At 42.4% G+C, this 18,386-nt stretch overlaps 5 protein-coding genes across 7 annotated transcripts; 2 read left to right on the top strand and 3 right to left on the bottom strand.

Moving 5' to 3' along the window:
* Positions 1-145: 145 nt before the first annotated feature.
* Positions 146-5,173, bottom strand: LOC132263142 (RILP-like protein homolog). The gene is made up of 4 exons (XM_059762793.1): positions 4,798-5,173; positions 496-1,127; positions 333-428; positions 146-270 (listed from the first exon to the last, which is right to left on the bottom strand). Exons 1-4 carry the CDS (start codon positions 5,077-5,079, stop codon positions 153-155), a joined length of 1,128 nt encoding a protein of 375 aa, XP_059618776.1. The 5' UTR covers positions 5,080-5,173; the 3' UTR covers positions 146-152.
* A 106-nt stretch (positions 5,174-5,279) lies between these two features.
* Positions 5,280-7,065, top strand: LOC132258474 (chromatin assembly factor 1 p55 subunit). Of its 2 annotated transcripts, none has more exons than XM_059755813.1 (5): positions 5,280-5,398; positions 5,451-5,562; positions 5,670-6,512; positions 6,574-6,739; positions 6,798-7,065. In XM_059755813.1, exons 2-5 carry the CDS (start codon positions 5,541-5,543, stop codon positions 7,054-7,056), a joined length of 1,290 nt encoding a protein of 429 aa, XP_059611796.1. In that variant the 5' UTR covers positions 5,280-5,398; positions 5,451-5,540; the 3' UTR covers positions 7,057-7,065. The 2 variants fall into 2 exon arrangements, with proteins under 2 accessions (XP_059611796.1, XP_059611788.1); XM_059755805.1 differs by having other exon boundaries at positions 5,297-5,398; positions 5,472-5,562.
* Positions 7,066-7,269: 204 nt separating this feature from the next.
* On the bottom strand, positions 7,270-8,461 carry LOC132258501 (SAP domain-containing ribonucleoprotein). Its single transcript, XM_059755835.1, has 4 exons — positions 8,308-8,461; positions 8,149-8,242; positions 8,019-8,083; positions 7,270-7,947 (listed from the first exon to the last, which is right to left on the bottom strand). Exons 1-4 carry the CDS (start codon positions 8,335-8,337, stop codon positions 7,270-7,272), a joined length of 867 nt encoding a protein of 288 aa, XP_059611818.1. The 5' UTR covers positions 8,338-8,461.
* Positions 8,462-8,551: 90 nt separating this feature from the next.
* LOC132258306 (A-kinase anchor protein 17A) lies at positions 8,552-11,739 on the top strand. The gene is made up of 6 exons (XM_059755571.1): positions 8,552-9,070; positions 9,139-9,599; positions 9,672-10,489; positions 10,556-10,817; positions 10,876-11,208; positions 11,278-11,739. The coding sequence occupies exons 1-6, from the start codon at positions 8,873-8,875 to the stop codon at positions 11,663-11,665; spliced, it is 2,460 nt and encodes an 819-aa protein (XP_059611554.1). The 5' UTR covers positions 8,552-8,872; the 3' UTR covers positions 11,666-11,739.
* LOC132258279 (bumetanide-sensitive sodium-(potassium)-chloride cotransporter) lies at positions 11,667-17,360 on the bottom strand. 2 transcript variants are annotated; one of them, XM_059755517.1, is made up of 10 exons: positions 16,906-17,360; positions 16,540-16,636; positions 14,692-15,076; positions 14,087-14,622; positions 13,991-14,029; positions 13,699-13,924; positions 12,923-13,634; positions 12,588-12,853; positions 12,229-12,514; positions 11,667-12,170 (listed from the first exon to the last, which is right to left on the bottom strand). In XM_059755517.1, exons 1-10 carry the CDS (start codon positions 17,058-17,060, stop codon positions 11,780-11,782), a joined length of 3,093 nt encoding a protein of 1,030 aa, XP_059611500.1. In that variant the 5' UTR covers positions 17,061-17,360; the 3' UTR covers positions 11,667-11,779. The 2 variants fall into 2 exon arrangements, with proteins under 2 accessions (XP_059611500.1, XP_059611493.1); XM_059755510.1 differs by having other exon boundaries at positions 13,991-14,622.
* Between the last annotated feature and the right edge of the window lie 1,026 nt (positions 17,361-18,386).

Raw genomic sequence — 18,386 nt, 5'->3', positions numbered from 1 at the left:
AAGAGGATATTAAACACTACTCTCACTGGAATGTACAATGCCATATGAGACATTTATAACTCAATTTTGAAGAGTGTGTGACTAGAGAAGAAGTTGAAGGAAGAGTCTCGTTGGCTGTTATTTAAAATGTTGCGGCGAACCACATGATGCATTTAGAAGGGTATGTCACAGTGTGGTCCAGCCGATAGTGCCATCTTCGACAAAGTGGATAGAGAGCGTCGAGGAAAACTTGTAGAAGTGTCATCAGGATCAGAGAACAATTTGCGAAAACTGCAAAGGAGACACAATTTTCGCATCAAAAAGGAACAGTTCATCGATTGAAATATGCTAACAATTTTCTTATCCCGGATTCACTGGACTTTTTCCACGGTGCATCATCGGGCTCAAAAGGAAGTGGCCCCTGAACAGGTGGATCCTCCTCCGATGACCTGATTCAAAGGGATACTCTTGTTATAATCACTATATATATATATGCAAATGTCTTCAATTACTCACGATTCACTCTTTGCTGGCTCCTTCTGTTCAAGAGTATTTGGCCTATAGAGTTTCAGTTCCTCCTCCAAATCGTTGATTTTCACCCTCAAATCATCTCGCTCCGCCATGAGCTCTTTCAGTTCAGTCGTGGTGTAGCGCTTCAGGGGCTCTTCCTCCTGTGTCTTCACCAAGTCCTCATTCTCCTTCTCCGCCAGACCAAGTCTCCGTCTCAGTGACACAATCTCTCGATGCTGATCCTGCAGCTGTGCAAGAAAGTCTGCCCGTTCTTCGCACAGTGTCCTCACCTGCCGTTGCACCACCTTCTGTCGTCGTCGTGTCTCTCTGCCTGACGTCTTCAAACGCTCCATTTGAACATTGAGACTTTCAATGTCCGACACTTTCTCCTCCAGCTCCATATCTTTGCGCATCAATTCATTCCGCTGCTTGTCCACTTGACTCCTCAAGCGCTGCAGCAGCTGAAAATCACCATCTTGGCTTCCTGTTGAATCCATCTGCAGCTCAACACCACTGTCTGGGTCCACTCCAGACTGCAATTGTGTAGCCAAGCGCTTGTTCTCATCCTGCAGACGACTAACGAGGGCCACAAGGTCTCTCGATTCATTTCTCCATTGCTCCTCAATAGTCTCGAGTTCCTGAAAGCAACAGAGATAAATATTACAAACAAATTCTTGTACAATTCCATAGAGACATTCTTTTATTGATCGCGCTAAATCTCGCGCAATCAATCTCTCCATTACTTGTATTTCTACCTGCCGATAAATCACTTTATACATAGCATACCGAATACCTTGGGGATGTCTTGAGGATAATTAAGGTAAAGATTGGAACAAAGTTTAGCGAAAACTTCGCCATCGCCTGTGAGATTTGAAGGTCGAGCCAGACGACACATTGAATAGATTTTTCTTAGAACAAATTTCGAGAGAAATGTCTACAATTCACCTGTGCGAAAAACTTTTGAACAAATAAAATATATCAAATGGATTGATTTAATTTCTAATTTTTGCCAATACATTTTACTCTCATATATCATTTCCGATCGATGGAAAATGTTTCTCGTGTCTTATGTAATAATTATCAATTGTAATAATAAAATTTCCGGTCGAAACTTTGCGTCGTTTAGCAATTTTATTGGTATTTTTATTATCCACATTGAAACTATGTTCAAATACGGACGTATATTGTTTGCTTTTCTCGTTAGAATTCTGCGACCATTTATTGATTATCTCTGCAAAATTTTTCAATAGTAAGCTTATGCTATAAATTACGCTGTATTAATTACACAATAATTGGAATTTAGTGGACACATTTAATTTGTGAGACATCAAAATGCGAAATCAAACTCATTTACTGATAGATACTCACACGAAAACTTAATGAAAAACAATCCAGATAAGATAGTAAAAGATGGATTTAAAATAGTTTATTTGTAAAAACCCAGTATAATGCTAAGATAATCTCCATTTGAAAACTTTTCCACACCAAATGCTAAATGATTTCCGTCATTTTGACGGGCATAATTAATTCTCAATCTTTCGACAAAGTGTGAATCATTTACGACTTTCCTCATTCTCATCTTGATGAGATGTGGAAAATTATTTTCTCTCCAGTTTGAAGGCATTCTCTTTCTGAATTTTTGGGGCTGCTTCTCTAGCTGTGAAAGTTCACTGGGCTATAAATAGAGCTATTCTTCTCCAATTTTCATCAACATATCCATTACGCCTAATATCCCTATCATTCTCTTGTTAAACACGGGTGATTTAGTGGTTGTACTGCCATCTCGAGATATAGAATTGTGGACTTTCTGCTCTCCGTAACCACCACGCAAGTCTCAATCCAATTTCCAGCGATTTTCTGAATGAGTGAATATAATTTTTCGTCTGCTTGTCTGCATCTCTCCTTCGGCGCTACAGCGACCCGGTCTTTCTTTATTCATCCAGCAACACCGCAAATGCCACAATGTCTCATACCCCCCAATAAACATCTTCGATGGATGTGCTAAAAGTCACAGAATGTGCAGAAGGGGATGATCATAATGCTTAAGAAGAACATGGACTATTTAGTTTCATTACAAATCCTATGAGCAGTTATTTCCGCAAACTCTGTCAAGAAAATGGCATAAAAATGCTCTTTGAATAACCCCTCAACTGCCATCAAGGAATCAATAGTGTGATATATTTGAGGTTGAGGCTGAGATCATTCTTTCCATGGAGACTCGATTGAGCAAAAAAGAATTTACTTTGCTATTCAAGTGGATGTCGCGACAGAGCTGATTACGGCAACATCATTCATTTTGTACTGAGCTAATTCAAAAGTAGCTCCATTATATTATTTCCAGGGTGATTTGAAAATCGCAAATGAATCGAAGAGAAAATTTTCAAATTTTGCCGTACAAACCAAACTTTAATATCATGACTCTGTCAAGGCAAAAATGGCACAACATAAACGACTTGTTTATATGCCACACAACAAAATTTTCCGCATAAAAGAGAAGTGGTCGTGAATTTTTTAATGACCCCACGGATCAACTAGCACCATACACAAATTCCCTGTGACTGTTCTGACGTGGCTGCTCCTCATCCCCAAACAGTCCTCAGGGCGAGAGAAAGGCGAGTGTAGGTGGGTGAAAATTTAGTGGTGGGATTGAGTCAATAAATGACGCTAGAGGGAATACTTTGGATGGCCCATTTGCCGTCTCACTCCCATCCAATTTGCCATTTTTTGATACATTGTGTACCCCATCATTGGATGTGAAGGAAAATGAAGGGGAGTCAGCGTTCTCGTCTCTACCACACACAGCCTTTCGCTGGGACACTGAGTGCCTCGGAGGGACTAAAGAGGATTCTCGCATCAACTGCATGCCATCTTTCATCCATTCATGCCTTTGAGACAGACAGAACGTGGGGAAAAAGAGAATATTAATGGTGCCTGATAAGGGATGCTTTTAATAATAAATCACCAACTCAATTTGGTCAAAGTGTACTACATACAATGGATTTTTGCGTCAAAATTCATTATGGATATGTGACTATAAAAAAATAATTCTTTTTTTTTAGATATCTCCGGATCTCTTGTATCTAAATTTACTTGCACTCTATTGCGGAATTAATCCAGATGAACATATCAGGCTTAATGAGCTTTATGCTCTGAAATCGATTTCCTCCCAAAAGCAGACAGTGAAATGCTCTTGTACGGACGAAAAGTATGCAGATTTTGAAAATTTGTAAATTTTCTTTGTAAAAAGTTATTGTGAATTATTTAAAAAAAAAGCTAAAGACATCACTACTGCATACATAATATATGTTGGCCTTTATATACTCTTTTTAAATTAATTTAATTCAGTGTAATTTAGGCATTTTTTATCCCGAAGTTTCTATTATAGAGATGTTGAAAAACTTGCAGTGTCAATATAATTTTATATAATTTTGTCATAAATGCCTACCTACATTTAATTTATGAAAGGCCGTGACATTTGAAACTAAAACACTTTCTTGAATCTGCAACATTTGCAAAAGTACAAATAAGTCCATGTAGGCTAACTGTTTAGCCTCTCAGGGTAAAAAAGACAGCTGAAGAACTCACAGACAGTGCGCAAATCTCATCATCGTTTTCATTTTGCCTCTGTAAATTAAATCGCTCAAGCAAATCTTATCTGAAGCACTCGTCCTAGAATTTTATCGTTTTTCGCAACTTATGGCTCTTAAAATTTCCTGCATCTTAAACGAGAGCCCTCTAGCTCTGTCAATTAAGAACAAATTGGAGATTTTCACTAAATTACCTCAACCATGAGGTAACTCGTCAGTGAATTTGATGCATATTTTTTTAATACGTATTTCAGCAAACATGGAAATTGCAGAAAAGTTGCCGGAGGTGTTGTGCTTGTTCCACCTTCATAGGCAATCGAGCCGAACGAAATACCCTCATCGGGCGATATTGTAATGCCCAGAGAACGAGAGAGTGTTGTGTGGGTTGTGTGTGAGGGTGAGAGTCTGAGATTCTGAATGATTCATTTCGTCCGAACGGCCTCCATGTTGGTCATCAAATTCAATTCTGCCGGGATCTGATCGATTCCCAGACGCAGTGCTTCATTACCCAGTCCCATCTGAATCGAGCTGTAATGATGATTGAGCGATTGAGAATGGATGTCTCGTGAGGCGCGACGGAATGCGATTGGCAGGTGAGAAAATCCCTGAAAGCCCCAGAAAAGTGGCGGTGGAGATAAGAATGTTTTGAATGAACCGTGACGGATTGAGTTAATCACAAAATTGGGCAATATCATTGGACAGAGCGTGAGATTTTGTTTACCTTCTCGAAGCGCTTCCTGTACTCGGCTTTCTCAAGCTTTTCCGTCTCCAGTTGCGTGATACGGTCATTTAACTCCTGCACTGTGGAATTTTCTGACTCATTGCGATTCGCCAACGCCTCGAGAAGCTCCAGGGCATTGATGACCTGCGGAATCAGAGTCGCAACTGCGTCTGATCCGAACTTATCAATCAGCTTCTCGCACTCTTTCCCAATCTCACTGGCTATGTCGTACACTAGCATCACAGACACTTCACCCATTTCACTACCTTTGGGCCCAGGCATTTGGAGAGGAAATTCCAGGTGCTGGCCCAATCACTTCTCAGCTGCGAATGAATGAGCTCACTGCCACAAAATCCGAGGAGAACCGCAGAAGCGCCACTGCGTGGCAGGTACACGAAATTCGATTGGAATAATGGTGGCGATATGGAGGTGCGACCAGTCGGGTTGTCCACATTCCACACGCAATACATATGTATATATGCATTTGTGGATTCTGTCTGTCTGCTTGGCGTTGTTTGCGTGCACGGAGCAATTTTTTCTCACAAAATCCCCGAGATATACTTTGGGAAACCTCCCTAAAACTACTGCAATCTGCTCAGTGGTAAGAGGAGCGCATCGTAAAGTTATATAAAAGCAGACGGCACCGCTAATAGTGGTGTAAATTGTATTCCAAGGTGGAGTCTCAAGCCGGAATTGGCGGGTCGAGGAAACTGAGTGATCCGGCTCATACGGAGGTGGCAGAAATGGGCGATCGCGGCGATGGAGGTGAGTAAAGTTCACTTGTGCAAGTCACAGCTGGCGGAAAAACCGCTGAGATAGCGAAAAAAAGCCCCAAAGGTGAGGTACCTTAGTGAGGTTATGTCTTGTTTTAGCTGAATCGTTTGATGACGCCGTCGAGGAGCGGGTCATCAATGAGGAGTACAAGATATGGAAGAAGAATACTCCTTTTCTGTACGATCTGGTGATGACCCATGCACTGGAATGGCCTTCGCTGACTGCTCAATGGCTACCGGACGTGACGAAGCCGGAAGGGAAGGACTACTCGGTGCACCGTCTCATACTCGGGACCCATACGTCTGATGAGCAGAACCATCTTCTCATTGCGAGTGTCCAGCTGCCCAACGAGGATGCCCAATTTGACGCAAGTCACTATGACAATGAGAAGGGAGAGTTTGGCGGATTTGGATCAGTTTCCGGGAAGATTGAAATCGAAATTAAGATCAACCATGAGGGTGAGGTAAATAGGGCGCGCTACATGCCTCAGAATCCGTGCGTGATTGCTACCAAGACTCCCTCAAGTGACGTCCTCGTGTTCGATTACACCAAACACCCCAGCAAGCCCGAACCAAGCGGCGAGTGTCATCCGGATTTGAGACTTCGTGGGCACCAGAAGGAGGGTTATGGGTTGTCGTGGAACCCCAATTTAAACGGGTATCTTCTGTCGGCAAGCGATGACCATACCATCTGTCTGTGGGACATCAACGCAACACCGAAAGAGCATCGTATCATCGATGCCAAGAACATCTTCACCGGCCACACGGCCGTGGTGGAGGACGTGGCCTGGCATCTGCTTCACGAATCTCTATTCGGATCGGTTGCCGACGACCAAAAGCTCATGATTTGGGATACGCGATGCAACAACACATCGAAGCCATCGCACACCGTGGACGCTCACACGGCTGAGGTCAATTGCTTGAGTTTCAATCCATATTCCGGTGAGTTTTTGACACAATTTGACTCCCTGAAAAATTTCTAAAGCAATTTTCTCTTCAACAGAGTTTATCTTGGCCACCGGATCTGCTGATAAGACTGTGGCACTGTGGGATTTGAGGAATCTGAAGCTGAAACTGCACTCTTTCGAGTCGCACAAGGATGAGATCTTCCAGGTGCAGTGGTCACCTCATAACGAAACCATTCTCGCGTCCAGCGGCACAGACCGAAGGTGAGAATTTCACTCAAGCCTTTAGAATCAAAATTTACCCACTCTCTTCTCCTTTCAGACTCCACGTGTGGGATCTGTCGAAGATTGGCGAAGAACAAAGCAGCGAGGACGCTGAAGATGGCCCACCGGAGCTCCTCTTCATCCATGGAGGCCACACTGCCAAGATCTCTGACTTCTCGTGGAATCCCAACGAGCCGTGGGTGATCTGCTCTGTGTCAGAGGACAACATAATGCAAGTGTGGCAAATGGCTGAAAATATCTACAATGATGAGGAGCCAGAAGTTCCCACCGGTGACCTCGAGGCGCCAACAGCATAAGAGATCCATTTTCATTAATTCTGCGTTACTTTCCTTAGCATTATTTGACATATGAAGTAATAATTTTTTATCATTACATTTCTCCTGATGGGATTTATGAGAATGTCTAATCGATGTAATTCTCCTTTAGTTTATACTCCTATCAATTTTTTCGGAAATAAATATTGACACGATTTCAAAGGAGACGAAAGGAATTTGATGGGCAGAAGCAGATTACTTCACTGTCGTCTTGAAGCGCTCCAGACGTTGCTGAGCCTTAGTTTCATACTCAGACTTTGCAGTAGAGTTCACACTGATCTTTCCTGCCACTGTAGACGCACCAAATCGCTCCTGGCGCTTCTTTAGCTTCTCTTCATTCTCCATTTTTGTCATTGTGGTTGAGACTGATCCACCAAAACGCTCTGCCCTCTTCTTCAGCACGTCAATGGATGCACCAGAACCATTGGAACTGCTTGCAGAGCTTGATGTACCAAAACGCTCAGCTCTTGCCATCTTCTTCACGTCCGATGTCACAGGGGCGCCGAACTTCTTCATACGCAACTCCAGACGTTCCTGGGCTGACATGTCAGACAGCTTTATCACCTTTTTGTCACTCTCACCGAGTACAGACAGTGGGTGATCGGTGGATTTCTCAATATTTAAGACGTCGGTGTCCTTAGAGGCAGCCAAAGAATTTTCCGGACTTACATCAGCCACATCTGGAAGTGGGGCGACAATAAGCTTTCGCTTCAGAACAATCTTTCGAGTTGGAGGCTCGTTGGATTTCTTTGTCTCATCTGGAAACTTATTAGCCAAACTTGTAGAATCAGCAGAAGGCGACGGACTGGCGAGAATTACATCTTCGTGTGAAGTTTCTTCCAGCAAATCCTTGGCGTTCTCCAACTCTTCATCCTAGAAATTGCAAAGATGCACGTATAAGAAACCTCTCCAACAAATACATCATGAAAAAACCAGGGACTTACATTCAAAACCTCATCATCATCCAACTCCTCTGAAATAGCTGTGTCCTCGAGAACAGGGTCAGAATCTGCAAAATATATCAAAACATTCAGTCATACACGTCACTGCTCATCTTCTTGTAATAATACTCACCCAAGAGAGCCATTTGCAGTCTTTCCTGAAGCTCAGTCTTGTTTCCGCCGGTGCTCAATCCACGATTTTTAAGTTCCCTTTTGAGATCAGCCACCTAAACATAACCTCAAATTAGTTGCATCCTCAAGCGCTATCTCGGAATTTCTTTTTCTGCCCTACCTTCATCTTCGAGAAGTCGGTGTCAGCCATGAGAATTACAATACCAAGGTATATTTGTCCAAAGAATCCTTTTTAGCACTTTATCAGCGGGGAAATGGAATTTTCCGTGAACAAAACAAGCCGATATATGACAGCGCAGGAAAAAACATAGAACTCAGATTGACTCACAGAAATTCCGCGAGAGGCACCATTGTCGGTGTAAAAAATGCAAGAAAAGTAACGGGAGTGCATTTTGTCTAGAGAAAATCGCGAAAATACGGTCCCAGATGTTGAGGAACGTGCAAATAACACCCTAGAACCATTGCTGAACGTGTTCCCTTAAATAATATTCCGCTTTGACACCCTCCCCGCTGCATTCTCATTGCCAATTTCATTGAAAACTTCAAGCCATGACGGCACCCATTGAGTCACACAATTCATGATCTTTTTCTCTCAAGTTTAGGCCATACTTTTAGCATATCTCAGTCGCAGGAAACTTTCTACAGCCCCTCTCTTGCTTTTCTTTTGGTCTTGTCCCCCAACTTTTCTCTTTTATATATCCCTCACGGTGCGATATTTTGCAATAATGAATATACAGACGATCCGGAATGTCAGCGATTGTGTACCACTTTTCCTGCCGCACAGCTTGTATCTCAAGCCTACTGCGAGAATCAACATTTCTGTATCATTGCCACCCGCCGTAGTCGGGAAGAACATCTCTAATTGGGATGTGATGGAGAAGTTACGCTCAATGATTGAGCCAGAAACTTTCTCAGTCCTCAAGGTAGATTTTAGTCATGCACGGGTATTGAATTGTATAAATAATTCATAGACTCTTTCTCACTTTTGCAGGTCTCCAAGAGCACGCTAGAGTTCATAAGATTGGAGGCAGAAGTTGAGGATCGAGCCAAGCTGAAGAATGTGTTGGCCCGGCTCGATGGACGCATGATAAAGCTAGCTAATTTCTCTGAAAACGTGCGTGTTCGAGGTTCGGAGGCAAAAGATGATTTTCCCACTCGCCACGATTGGGACACATTTTTCCGAGATGCTCGCAACATGGACGAAATGAAAGCTGGCGAGCGTCCAGACACAATTCATATATCAAACTTACCTATAACTTGGTTTTGTCCACGTCACATGGAAAATACTGATAATCCAAAACCGAGTGAAAACATATTTAAGAGGATCTTTGAGAAGTTTGGAGAAGTGCGCTGCGTCGATATACCCATATGTGATCCGTACAGAACAAAGATGAAGGCACATCTCACTGGAGCACAAACATTCTCCTTTGATAACGAAGTCTACTTCGAAGGGTAAGGATTTTATCATTTTTCTATATTCAATTGTATCTACATTTTCTTATATGCACTTCGATTGCACTCTAGGTATGTCCAATTCAGTGAATATTTGAGTTTTGTAAAGACTATGGATGAATTTCGTGGCATGAAGCTCGTTCGTAAGGATGGAGATAAAAACTTGGCAGTCAACATTGTTGTGGAGTTCGATAAGACCAAGCATCTTAGTGATACATCACTGAAGAAACGTCGAATTATAAGAGAACGTCTGATTGCGAAGGAGAGAGCTGATGAGGAGGAAAACAAGAAGAAACAGAAAGCGTTGGAGCAGAAGAAGGAGCGTGAGAAACAGCGTGAAGAAGAACGTAAACGTATTGAGATGGAAAAACAGAAGGAACGCGAAGAAAGGCGTAAGGAGAAGCACCTCAAGAAGCTACGAGAGAAGGAAGAAGTCGAATTGAATGCCAAGATTCGTGCTGAGGAGAAAAAATTACTAGAAACTCAGAGAAAACTTGAAAGCATTCGACTCTTGGATGCTCTATTTGAGAGAATTAAGTTAAAATCAAGTGAAATGGTAGAGTTAAAGAAGGAAGAAGAAAAAGGTTCTTCGAAGAAGAAGGAAAAAAGCAAGAAATTGGAGAATCTACCAGAAAATGATTTGAGGAAGAAATTGGTGAGTCGATATAAAAACACTCACGAGGAGGAGCTGGAGAAAAGACGTGAGAAGCTGAAGAAGGTCCGAGATGATGTGATTTTACAGGATTTGCTGGTCAAAGGTCGCTCCAGATCACCTAGTATTGATACAATTAGTTCAAATGACAGTGTCTTCAGTGAGAGTAGTGCGAAATCTGCGAGCAAGAGGAAGAAGAAAAAGGCGAAGAAAACCAGGAAATCCTCATCATCGGAAGGTGACTGTTCTTGAAGAGATTTGATATGTTTACATGGACTGAAATTGCTGTTTTTTTTTCTTTCAGAGAGCGAGAAAGCGAAGAAAACTGTACAACCGCCGGCCTTTCCGGTTGTTTATAATCCCGAAACTGGTGAATACATACCTATGGGAATGTATCCATATGCCGGTTTCTTCCCACCTGCTCTTGCTCCAGGTCTGCCTTCGTCATATTTTGGGGGAATGGATGGGATGAAGCCTTACAGAGGTGGAGGTGGAGGATATTCACGCTTTCCTCGAGGCAGAGGTAGATCATCTTATCGTGGAGGACGTGGTTATGGAGGATATCGGTAAAATAAGTTACTCTACTGACCATGAATTCCATTTAAAAATTATTATATATTTCAGGGGATACGATTACGGCGATGACTACAGACATCGTAGGACTGAGCATGATGATCGTCGGTCGAGATCGTACTCGAGATCGCGCAGTCGTTCTAAGTCTAAAACACGTCGCAGGCGCTCCAGGAGTCGCTCACGTTCGCGTGAGAGGTCCCGGGAAAAATCTCGGGAACGATCTCGATCGCGCAGTCGCTCAAAATCACGATCGAGAAATAAGAATAGACGTTTGGCGTCCACACGTCGATCTCGGGATCGATCTTCTTCCTCAATGTCAAGATGGTCGTCTCGATCACGAAGCCGAGGACGGCATAGATCTCGCAGAACATGGTCCAGATCGAGGTGAGCTAGGTTTTATTCTCATTGTGATTATTGCTTACTTTTACTTAGACCATCTTTTATCATTTACAGATCGAGATCAGAATCACGTGGGAAGTCCAAGTCGAGATCAAATTCTCGTTCGAGGAGAGTAAAATCTCGATCACGATCGAGATCCAGGAGGAAGAATACTCCGCCGCCGGTAAAGCTGCAAACTGAGAAATTGGTGAAATCAGCAAAAGAGATCCAGAGGAATGTAGCGGAAAAGCTGCAAGAACGTCTGCGCGAAGAGGAGGAAATGAAGAAAAATCTCCTCGAGATGGAGAGAGTGGAAAAGGAAAGAGAATTCAGAGCGAGAGTAGAGACGGCAAATAAGCGAAGATCCAATTCTGCTGCAAGTCCCAACGATAATTCCAACTTGATCTCTACATCGCCGAAGCAGTTGAGTCTGTCTCCCGAGGAGCAGAAAAGTCCTCAGTAGATTAATTATTTATCTATAGCATCTGTATTCTCTTGAATTCAGTCTAGAATTAACATGAATGTGAAATCGACAAATTGTGTTGTTTTGGCTGTTTTACGACGCTACATGTATGCACTAGGAGTAGAACGTGAGGACGGATGTTTGATTGCCGCGCACAAGAAGCAATGGTGGCATATCCTTGGTGAGGATCTCCAGCCAAGACATGTACATGGGAGCTGATACAGTATCTTGGCGTGGCATTGGCAACGACATGACTACAAGAGAGGCGTTCTTGGAGTGCTGCTGAACCATTTCACGAAGACGCAACTGTCGGAATGTCTTCTCTTGCAGGCGAGATCTCTCCCCCTCTGTAATGACACATTCTCCTTGACTCTGACCCTCTAGGAAGCCACTGAGAATTTTCTCATGCATTCTAATGGTCTCGTCTTTTGGCCGATCAGTGACACCTTCCACCATGGTAAGAGAAGAGAAGTCAATTCGCAGCTTGTTGAGTAGATTAGCCATGCTGAAGAAAAAATATCACATATATCACAGTGAAGATGGAAAATAAGGATGAATCTCACTTTCTCTCCTCCAGTTCCAATTCCATACGACGATTCGTGAGGGCGAAGACACGGATCTTGCTGGATGCCCAGGAATTGCGACTAGAAATGATGTAAGGCAGAAGCATGGTGAGACCTCCATCATCATATAGCCACCAGACATCAATTGTGCGGTTCTCCTGTTTTGTCTGGAACACTCCCATGGCGTCAAGGATGTCTTTAGGCACACAGGAACCTCCTCTCGTTGAGTAAACGATGTCATTTCTCGCCATGGCCTCTCTCAACGCTTTCTGATTAGGCATGGGAGCTGAGGGACCACAATAAATAGCCATGATTATTTTTTTCAAATACTGATTATCATTCATTCTCTAGGTACTCACGAGGCATGGGAATCGTTAGGGAGTTTTGTGTACTCGTCCCGAGAGCTGAGAGATTGAGATTGGAGTCGGCATGCATGAAACGGTTAGGACGTATAGCCAGCAATTCTCCAGTCACAATACCATCAAGACTGTTGAAATTAGCTGTACTGCTATTGGCTGTGAGTCCTCCATGTGGAGTATTGGGAATATCCACATTTAAATGAGAGAAATCCGTTCCATTCGGAAGTCTCAGGATTGCCACAGATAAACGATTTGTAAAAGCATTGCTGTAACACAAAGACAATTATTCTATCAGTCCCGCGTGTACGAAAAAAAAACATAAAAACACCACTTACTGGAGAACGGTAAAGTAAGAAATCAACTCATCGTGATTACAAGTCTTCCAGTCACTCTTGTATCCCATAAGAAGGATGTTGGGAGATAACTTCCCAAAGCCAGAGGCTTGAATAAGCGCACGCACGCCCTCCTCAAGAGAGAATCCCTCAACAACATTGTAGAAGGCTTTGATCTTGCGTGCCTTCAGCCACTTTTGGCCCTCCTTTATATTAGTCATACGGGATTTATAAGACATCTTTTGCGAAATTACCTCCCCAACGATCATCAAGGAGTTGTGCTTGGTAATGAGATTGGCTAGATCAATAAGTGGCGGTCGATGCTGAGGTTTTCCCGCTAAAACGAGAATCTGAGGATGGTAGTTTTTCACGTGGTCTCCAATGCTTTGAAGTCGAAGAGCTGAAGAAAGCGCAGTTTTGTACGTTTGAGCTTGCGTAGATGAGCCCCAATTAACATCTGGCTTTCTGTAGACTACCAAGAGATACAGGGCAAAGATGATACCGAACGTTATGAGTGAAGACACCCAGCCAATCAGGAACATTATGGCCACACAGAGAAGGAATCCAAAGAGACTGACCCATTGATTGTAGTATCTGAATGTCGGTCGCCAGCCCAATGGCTTGATAAGGGCTGCATGGAAGGTACAGAAGTTGATAAGAGCATATGAAGCGAGATAGAAGGTAGAAATCAGGGGAGCAATGAGATTCAGTTCAGCTGCAAGAAAGACAACATCTTATTAGTTGTTTGAATGTGATTGAAGCATTTAAAAGTATTTTACCAATGAGAAGAAAACTAGCTGACACAATAAACGTGAGAACGTAGCCTCGGTATGGTTCTCCATGTCGTCCATAGCCTTTGGAGAAGAAGATCAGACCTGGGTAGATTCTATCGATTCCTAGAGCTTGAATTAGGCGTGGAACTGACAGGAGATTTGTCAGGGCAGTACTAAGAGTGGCTGCAAAACATCCAGCATAAATCAGAGGCCACCATGCTGACATAACTTGCTGCAAGGGAATTGTGCGGTCACGTACAGTAAAGGATACTCCGAATGCTTTTTACTGGGCACTTACCATCATGGTGTAAGAGTTATGAAGTCCCCATTGACAAGTCTGAAAACACAAATATTTTTCAAATCTCAGATCAAATTTTTTTTTGTGAAAACTTACCAGATTCGCCACACAGTCCAGAGTTCCGTTGTGGCCGATGTCAGAAATGAGACCAGAAGCGTCTCTAAGACCACCAGCTCCGGCAAAGAATACGAAGGTCAGGTAGGATATCATAGAGAATAAGAGAGCCGTCATGGTTCCTTTGGGAATCGATTTGGCAGGATCCTTGAGATCGCCTGATATATTGGCGCCTGCCTGAATACCCGTCACACTGGGGAAGAATATAGCGAAGACGCTGAAAAAATTCTGATCCAGTCCTTCACTAAATCGATAATCTGGTCCCCAATTCTCAGTGAAGAGAGACGTACTCATGCCAACGAATCCTTGAGCTATTTCTTGATCAGATTTCGGTCCAATTATAATACCGATTATGAAGTTTACAATAGCAACTAGGATGATAATGACCAGGAAGTTTTGAGCCTTACTTTCCCAGTCCATCCCCACTGCGCATATTATTATCATCACGAGCACAGCAACAACACCAACAATGCGAATATCATTGTTCCCACCATCGATGATCTTCATGTCATAAGATCCTGATGAAAGAAATGTCTAATTAAACTCTTTTTTCTAATCGTCAGATTGCACAGGTGCGAGAGACTCACTCAGGAGGTCATTGAGGGAGCTGCAAAAACCGATAGTATTCATAGACGCAGCCACAGCGTTTGCAAAAGCAAATACAATGCCCACAGATGCTCCGAATTCTGGGCCCAGTGATCGAGATATGATGTAGTAGATTCCGCCACCCTTCACCTCACCATTAGTACTAATCGCTGATAAGGAGAGTGTCGTGACGAAACACACAAAGTAGGAGATGCAGATGATGAGGATTGTCTGTCCAATTCCCGCCAAAGACACAACCCACGTGAGTCGCAAGAAGAGCATCACACCCCAAATGTTGAGAAGGCATGGAATCAGGACGCCCTGAACCCAGCCCAATTTGATACCGTGGTGCTCCGCGGCAGGAGTAGTTCCCTCATCAGGCGCATCCTAAACAGAGAAAACAGTCTGTTAGTTATCAACTAAACATCTTGTAGACGGCATCGGCTTATCTTGTAGCCAAAATGGGTTGTTTTTATTGCTTTATCAATTCCCATAATTTGCCCCACAATTCACCAAATTATACCACTTCTAAGCGGTTCCCGTGGAGTTTGGGCCAATTACCTCTTCATGCATGAAATTTACTTGAAATTCTGTCATTGAGTCTCTAAAAATTTTACTACTGTCACGATTATAATTCATTAAAAATGTCCCTATACATTGAAAAACCTGAAACAGATGTTTAAATAAACTAGCTTTTGTAAAAGTGTAAACACCAGCACTTCTTTCTGCTTTGCATAAAAGAAGGTATTATATGTGTAATAGAAAATTTAATGGGTTTTTACACTACTCTACAGTCACTTATTCAGAGGTTTTTGTGGTTTAAAAATTTGTCAGAACTAAGGCATAAAAAAAGCATAAAATTTAAACGTTTGCGAGCATTCTCAACTTTATAAGGTGTTTGTTTGATTTGTAGGTATTTAAGTCATTATGCATTGGGTAAATTTTACGATTTTTCTAATTATCATCTCGATAATACTATATTTAATCAGTCCATCAACTTCTGAGGCCCTTGTAAATCCCATGCGCAAATGTTTCTCTATACATTCGCTAACAACACTAATGAATATGACAATATGTCTTCAAATCACCTGAATAATGTCCCTACTCTTTATTCAGATTCTAATGGAGTGGCATTCACTCATGCAAAGTGTGAAAATCTTTCCAACATATGTATTGCATCGAAGAAAAACGGAAGAAAGAAACATTGGAAATATTACAGGTATATTTTTGAGTATTATGTTGGTTATTTCTAGATTTGACTACTTTCCGTGTGAATTGGACAATTTAGATAACATTTTCACATACAATGCAGTATTGCTAAGGTGGACTTGAGACTGATTCCCTTGGTTTTTCCTTCAATTGCGCATTGACATGGGATAACATTGAGAAGCAGTCGATTTTCTGTGAATATTATCTTTAACTGCGATATTGTTCGAGCAATAATAGCAAGGAGAAAGAATGAAAGAGAGCGCGAAATATATGCATGAAAGATGTGTTAAGAATTTGTGTAAATCCTCAATTGTGACAACAAGTTCATTATCACTCATTGTCAATGAGCGTGTGCCGAAAAAATCATCCACGAGATCACGTCCAGTGCTTTCGTCATGGTACTGGAGCTCTCTCTTTCTCTTGGGTGGATGGATCACAAGGTGACTATCAATTGACCACCGCCACTGGCCGTCGCGACGATCTGGCTCGAGGCAGTTTCTAGTGGCACGCTATTATGGCAACACACCGATTAAAAGTCTACTGAAATCTTCCAGGAAGTTCAATTAGAGGGTCTGTCTTAATGCTTCAGAGCGGTTGGCATTAGATCTCTGTGCGTCACAGATAATAAAGGGAAAACTCACCGTCTTTTGCTCCAGCTCTCCATGAAGTTCACCGAGCGATGGCCTCTTGAGAGCCCTCTTGGAGATCCGGTAATTGTCAAGGCGGGGCAGTGCCTCCCTGGAAGCACGGAGAAAGTGTCAGGAAGTTAAATAAATGGGATGGAGATACGGTGATATCATGCATTAGCACACAAGGTGAGAATATTCATATTCACAGCGCGTGCAAGTGTGCAGTTGATTAGAGTCATAATGCATTCAATGATAATTCTATCACTTTGCACTACCCCCGATATATGTATTAAAAAGAATCACATCACTATGTTAAATCTTGATGCCCAAGAATGTAATTTTAGAACTTCTTGGTACTCTTTCTCCAATGATACATACCTGGTCAATTGGGCGAAACTTTTCTTCCTGATTCCGTCCATGTCACAAACGGATATCCTTTTGGGCTCCTCTGGACTCTCATTCCTGTACGTGCCATTCTGAGATGGTGGTTCAGAATCCTCTCCCACACGAAACACTTTAAAACGATCCTTCATCTCTATAGAGATCTTTGCCACGGAAATGATCAATAAATGCGAATCACTTCAACTTTTACTGAGTCTTGTACTGAATTTATATCACCAGGAAAACCTCATATTCCCTCACTAAGCCACAAATGCTGCTTTTTGCGAAAGGTTCTCGCTTTTTTTTCCAGAGAAAACCACTCGCTTCAAATAAAGATCACTTGACAAATTTACAGTCACTTCGCGTAGAGAAAAAGCTTAAATGTCGTGTGCGTGCGAGTTTTCCACGGAAGTGCTTCAGGTGAGATATTCACTGAGTGTTTGAGCCCGAAGACAGTGAGAGTCGCTCTTTTATCCTCACGAACAGCCTCAGTTTGGCTGCTGGTCGCGATCCGCAAATTGGGAAGGCAAATACTTAGCTTCAAGCTCTCTTGGCGTCACTCCAATGGGAGCCCAGTGAGTGTGTTTCGTCACTCAGCTACTGGACTTATTAGAGCTTTTACACTCTCTGCTCGCGTTTTTCTCACCTCACTCACTTCTCTCTTCTCTCTGCGGCTTCATCGACAAACAAACTGAATCACACATTGTTACAGTGATTGTGAGACGAAACGAACTCTAGTTGATCCCTTCGTGAATCCTTCAAGAGAGACCATAAAGTGTAGAAATTTAAATATTATACACTACCACTATTATGAACTGACCTTTGAAATAACACAGTTTTCGTCTTCTGTGTCCTTCCCCATATTTCGAAAAAAAGACGTATTTTTATGAAGTGTTTCAATTTCATCCTCATCATTTTATTTAAACACATTAAAATGAGCAGAAATTCCCCAGGAATATAGTCTCGGAATAATTAATAACAAATTAACAGACAACAAATAGAATTTTCATGGTAAGTTTGTTGAAATCATTGTCTCGATCCAATGTGGTAAAAAGTACACATTTGCGTGATCGTCTTAATGAGATGCGGCGTTATGTCCAAAACACACCTCCAATCCAACTCCCTGAATCGCCTGTAACTAGTTCCATGAGGATAAAGCCAACGGCTAAACTTTACGCCATTTGGAAATTATTTCACAATTGAACGTCAATTAACATCACAAGTGAAATTTGCACTGAAGCCTCGCAAAGTGCTAAGTAAGAATTCTCCACCAGAAATATCCACCCTGATGATCTCAAGATTGTTGGAATTGGATCAAAACTATAGTCGTCACCGGCGTGAATTGCCCTTTTATCTATGCATTCGATGGCCAGCAGAGAAATAAAGAACTTTGTGACGTGCAACCTTGCTTTTAGTCCTGTTAAAACTGGATTTCCATCGAAAGTGGCACCTTCCTAATCAACAACTCTCATCTCTTG

This window comes from Phlebotomus argentipes, unplaced genomic scaffold (assembly GCF_947086385.1).
Source record: "Phlebotomus argentipes unplaced genomic scaffold, Phlebotomus argentipes genome assembly contig_6, whole genome shotgun sequence".
In the NCBI taxonomy this organism is placed as follows: domain Eukaryota; kingdom Metazoa; phylum Arthropoda; class Insecta; order Diptera; family Psychodidae; genus Phlebotomus; species Phlebotomus argentipes.
Note: the sequence above shows the minus strand (reverse complement) of the source record. Positions and strands in the feature narration are given on the sequence as shown.